Raw genomic sequence first — 5816 nt, 5'->3', positions numbered from 1 at the left:
TGAATGTATGTGTGTGTAATAATATGTTTGTGTATACAAAAAATATGCAATAGGTCAAAAAATAATAGCCCTAATAATAATAATAATAATAATAATAATAATAGTAATAGATGAAATTTGTATAAGTCCCCTAAGCAACCGACCCCATAGCCAACCGCACATAAATAAATTAAAGCAAATGTTATTACATACAATTAGGCCTACAAAGTTACGATTTCAAAAGTTCACAGCAGAAAATATTGGATACAAAACGCAAAAGTTTTATCACGACGATACAATTTAGAATTGAGATTTTCGGAAGTTGATTTAAGACATTTTAATGATATCGCCTCGATAATCATGTGTCTTACATTTTTATAAATCTATGTTATTCGAATTCAAACGTTGTAATTATCATCATATGGATCATCATTAATAGCAAAGTAGGACAGACGTCATAACCGTGTTTCAGGAATTAAGGTTGATCATGGAAACTATCTAAATAAGGTGGGTGAAATCCCCACAAAAGAGAAAAAAAAACTATCTAAATTCAACTCGTTTTCACAATAAATCAATTAACATCTTTCATTTCATTCATGTATTCCTCTCAAAAACTAATGAATAGATTAGCATAAAAGGTAATGGAGTGTTAAATATTGATCTAAGGAGAGGTGATTAAATTTTGGCTTTAAAAGGTCAGGAAAAGGTCAAGATCACAGAAATTTTTAAAACTTTAATGGAATCGGCCACAAACGTCATGCGTGTGTGTTCAGGCAAAAAGGCGGGGCCGGGGTATGTACCCCAAGGAGTAACTGCACTAAGTGGATATTGTTATTATGTTATTATTAATAATATTTTTAATATTAATATTTTTAATTATATTATTATTTTATTGTTTTTCTTCTTAATTTTAATATTAATTTGTTTTTGTTTCTTTTCAGAATTGTGAAGATGTCAAGCCCAAACCTTAATGTTATAATGCAATTGGGAGCAATCAGTCTTTACGCATGCCCAGTTTTGTTTGGAATAGAGGGCGTTGGCAGTGGCTCGGATACATTACTCACGGGATTCTGTCAGGTATAATCTTAGGCTACATGAAATTAATGTCACGTAATTCAGTATCGCTCAACGATTGATCTTTTTAGGGGTTTTACATTTAAATGCATAGCAGAAATAATAATAGATCGAGTTTATGTGTCTGTGTCTAACTCAAAAGAAGAGAGACGATGACGACAAGGCTGATATGATAATATTGACATTGACAATGATGATAGTCATGATGATGATGACGGAGAAGCTGTTGGTGATGGTGACCCTGATGATATGATCAAGGACTGTTAACTTTAAAGTTAGAAATTCTTGATAGGACGACGCTGAATAATTGTTGAAATTAATGACGTCATGGTCCGTAGCGATGAAGAATGACGATGATGATGATGAGCAACGGAAATGAAGACACTGAAATTGATGATGATATGACAACGTCGCTGTTGTTGCTGATGATGATAATAATGATGATTACGACGACAAGGCCCACGTCACTGATGGAGTAGTCATATAAAGGAAGTTATTTATTGCATTGGTTTTTCTAGGCACGAGTATGGTGTTTAACTATTGGTTTCACATTAGTTTATGGGACAATATTCAGTAAATCGTGGCGGGTCCACACGATCTTCAAAAGTGCAAGTGTGAAAAGAACGGTATGTATGTTAATGTTTACTCATTTTATCAGATTTTACAATTAAAATAGTAAGTAAAAACATATTTACAGTTCTTTCGGCATAGATATAAAAAGAATACTTACTTCCTACACGATAGATGTCTGTAATACGCTCTCCTGGGATTAAATGTGTTTACCTGGGAATGAACCAATTTTTATCTCGCTTTATCATATTTTACAATAAAAATAGTAAGTAAAAGACATATTTACCGAATATTTTAAACATTAGAGAACGGCAGTTCTTTCGGCATATATATGAAAAGAATACACATGCTTATAACCATGTTATAACTTTCGTACATACTATGATAGATGAGTCTGTAATACGCCCTTAGGATTAAAAGTGTTTACCTGGGAATGAACCAATTTTAACCTTTTAAACACAAAACAGGTCAAATAGTGTTGGATTTCAGATTGTTATATAAGGTTTATTACATTATACCAGGCAATCACACTGAGCTCATAATACCTTTGAAATATTCAATGATACACTTGGGCTCAAAACTCCATTAGAGCCCGACATGTGACGGTTGGAACCCTTGGGAGTAGGCCTAGATCTGTTATTGGCACGCATATCAGACTCGAGCGCTAACACGCCGTGTAAGCACTAGTGCTAGGATATCCTCAATTTGATTTCTGTTTCATATCATAAATTTGCAGGTTGCAATTTTTTATGCCACTATATCTATATAATAATAATAATAATAATAATAAATAATAATAAATAATAATAAAGATGTGTATAAGAGACAGATGTATGTGTGTGTAATAATATGTTTCAGGTGCTAACGGTTAGCGCTAACGGTTAGCTCCCGATCCGGATACTAGGGATCTCGTGAGAACCAGGCTATTGGAAACGCAAGTCGCGTCTTCGATTTAGTAGCGCGCGCCCGGATTTCGACGCGAAATTCGCTTGATCGTGTTCAGTGGGAACCGGCCTTAAAGCAGCAATCGAAGTTAAAGTAAATCTGTCTCTTATACACATCTAGATGTTTAAAATCGTATACATTACACCCAAACACCGCAACGCTCGAGTTTCAAACATACATGTAACTAGCTGTACTGAACTTTCTGAGTAAATTGAGGGCGCATTTGCAAACGATGGCGCTTAGCGAAATTTGGTTGGCTAAATCTATGGTAGCCATCTTGGATGGTACACACACACAGGTCTGCGTATTTCGAACATCGAATACATTGCGGTTAGCGCTCTAGTATTCTTATTATACCTCTATGGTAAAGACACGTAGACTAGTTGCTATAGGTACGGTACCAGCGAACTCTCAATAAGCGCGCAAAAATACGCTCTTCCGCTTTACGCACGCTGGAGAACGCGCATCCGCTTTACGCGTATCTACTGTACGCTCTTCCGATTTACGCGCATTCAATATTGTGAGAAGCCAATGGCCATGCATGCTTTTGTGTTCATTATTCGTATTATTATTAATTAATCCTAAATCTTTACAAACATTAAGCACGTAATAGTGATGTAACTGCAATGGGTTCAAAGAGGGTTTGATTTATTCTACGATTTATAATAAATTTCGTACACCACCAAAGTGTTTTATTTTTTTTTAAATTATTATTTCTAAAGTTGAAAGCTTGGAAGGAAAACCCACAAGCCAACTTATCAAGAGCTATAACAGCATCGTACCTGGCATGCTCAGGAAACGCTTCTTTCAACAAAATTGAAGAGGAATTGTTTTTGTTATCGGCAGAAAATGTAGCGCTCAAAAAGTCCTTATCCGAGGTTAGAAGATTTGTTTTCTGTTAATAATATATATATATATGAATAATCTTTTTTATATTATTTTTAGTAGCCTATTGTGTTTTCCTTTCCTATAAAGTAGCGTGGACATTCTCATGTTTTCATTCTTTTTACTGCTGCAGAAAGATGAAACCATCAAAACGATGCAAGAACATGTACAGAACGCACGCGAAAAACTGGAACAACTACAAGTGGACGGAGATGCGAGACAAGACAGCGGATGTGACGTAGACATGTCTTCGTCTTCAACCGGTAATGATGACGTAGACATTTCAAGAGATACTGCATTGGACGAAACTGGTACCATGACCCTAGGAAACAGTGTATTATATCAGACAGGTCCAGTATTAGCGGTCAATGGACTCGACCTTCATCAACTTACAAGAACAGAAAGTTTAGACAGATTTAGCAATGTTAGGAAAAGGCCCCCACGAGATAGGAACAGCTTGCGTAGTATCAACAGTTGTCTTACTGCGACATCTACGAACAATTTTGCAGACTTAAAAGATTCAATTGCTAAAAATCTCCATGTTGCACATACGCTGTCCTCGACGCTTAGAAGCTCAATCGCAGACGAGTTGAACTCCTGCAGAAAACGACCAATGTATCATGAAATAGCCGACACAGAAAGAGACATTGCGCATGCGTTTCAACAAAGCTACAACTTTGATAACGCGGATGTATTATCCGTGATAAGCAATGGTAGTGTCTTTACATACGATAATCCCGTGTTCATGAGAGGTAGTGATTTTCGGCTAAGTGGTAGTAGTTACTATACTGGTCGCACAAGTAGACATTCAAGTTTTAGATCCATTGCGAGTTTTGCCTCGGATCTTACTGACAGAAGTCGTGCGTCTTCGTTTTCGAGAAAGCTTAAATGGCCACGATACATCCCGCCTCAACAAGATCACTTAATCCCTCCGCCAACTCACGATTTGCCAAGAGTTGTAAAAATTGAAATGGTAAGGTCAACGGGGAAAATGAATTCCACATACGTATGACGTAATTAATATTATGAGTTTCAATTAAGGTAACGCCGAATTAAATGCCTAACACCAAGTACGTTTCGATGCCTTCACCACCAAAATATTTTGTTGAATTTTATTTCGATATGTTGCAAAGGCAAGTAAACAATTGACTTTCCTGTATCATGTTTTATCCACGCTATCAAGCTTTTATGACAAATTATGATTTGCCCGTGTGATATGACATCCGATGGAAGTAATGGCAAAATCACATGTCGCATAAAAGGGGATAGTGTGGACAGAGCTTTATTTTATTGCGTAATCAAACGAACGTGTGTGGATCGAAAACACCTTTGAATTAAGATGTAATATATTCAATTAAATACTCAAATGCAAGTTTGTGTTACGTATCGAATTATTATTGATGACGAAATAGTGGATGAAAATAGAGAGGATGGTGAACATGTATGTGTGAAGTTTTTGGAAGGGCTATGTTTGTGATGTTTGTTTGGGGTATTATAGTGGTGAGTATTATAGAGGGCGTGGTACTGGTGTTGAGAAGAGTGTGTGGTGTTCGCTAATGACAGTGTTATACTCCTTATTCCCTGGTCCGTAGACGATAAAGTTTTTTTGCAAGAACAATAATGTGTGTGACGCCAGGTATAAACTGTTGAAATATAACAATATAATATAAATATATTAGTAAGCTTATTAAAATGTATATTTACTATATTAGTACATAATATTATCTGCTGCTGTATTTTTGACAAAAATTAAATATCTATGGTATTAGTCTGTTGATACAGTGTAGATTTGGACAATATTGAAGACGTGACAAACACCTAAGAATCCTTATAAGTTGAGTTTGATAACTTAAACAATTAGGTTACTCTGAGTTATAATAGTAAGGGAACGGACTATATCTATGGTCATAAATATCAACAATTAAAATAGATTCAAGTAATTACCTTTCCACAAAAAATTTATATCAAGATAGTCCTATCTTATGCCATAAACTCAGAGCCTATAATGAATTCGTTGTTATGAATCGCAAAATAGAATATTTATAGGCATGCAGTTTGACAATATTAATGAAAGAAAATATGTACTGTATTTCAATTGACTACCTTATGTTTATTTATGACTGTATTTGACGTACATTGAATAAATACTACTGACGCTATTCCAATATCATGCCTCTTAAATGATTTCTGCAATTGTATACAACGATTTCTTCATCTGTAGTACACATACAGACATATATAACAATATACCAGTATATATAAAGATGTATCATTGTGAAATGACGTACGTTGTTCCATAGTGGTGAAGGCGATGAGAATAAATAATTAATTTAACACGAATACTTCGTCCACTCCTATGATCA

The 5816-nt window shown here is 35.2% G+C and overlaps 1 protein-coding gene across 1 annotated transcript in view; it reads left to right on the top strand.

Moving 5' to 3' along the window:
• Positions 1–5618, top strand: part of LOC117119131 — a 46204-nt gene extending 40586 nt beyond the window's left edge. The window contains exons 5-8 of the mRNA XM_033263951.1: positions 921–1056; positions 1572–1683; positions 3220–3446; positions 3587–5618. Coding sequence (XP_033119842.1) covers positions 921–1056; positions 1572–1683; positions 3220–3446; positions 3587–4465 — 1354 coding nt within the window. The 3' untranslated portion in view covers positions 4466–5618. The remainder of the gene's footprint in view (positions 1–920; positions 1057–1571; positions 1684–3219; positions 3447–3586) is intronic.
• Positions 5619–5816: the final 198 nt, after the last annotated feature.

The sequence above is a fragment of the Anneissia japonica genome, unplaced genomic scaffold (assembly GCF_011630105.1).
Source record: "Anneissia japonica isolate Jap-2015-1 unplaced genomic scaffold, ASM1163010v1 scaffold7370_len818893_cov191, whole genome shotgun sequence".
NCBI lineage: Eukaryota > Metazoa > Echinodermata > Crinoidea > Comatulida > Comatulidae > Anneissia > Anneissia japonica.
The sequence above is the reverse complement of the archived record's forward strand: the minus strand, read 5'-3'. Positions and strand labels throughout refer to the sequence as shown.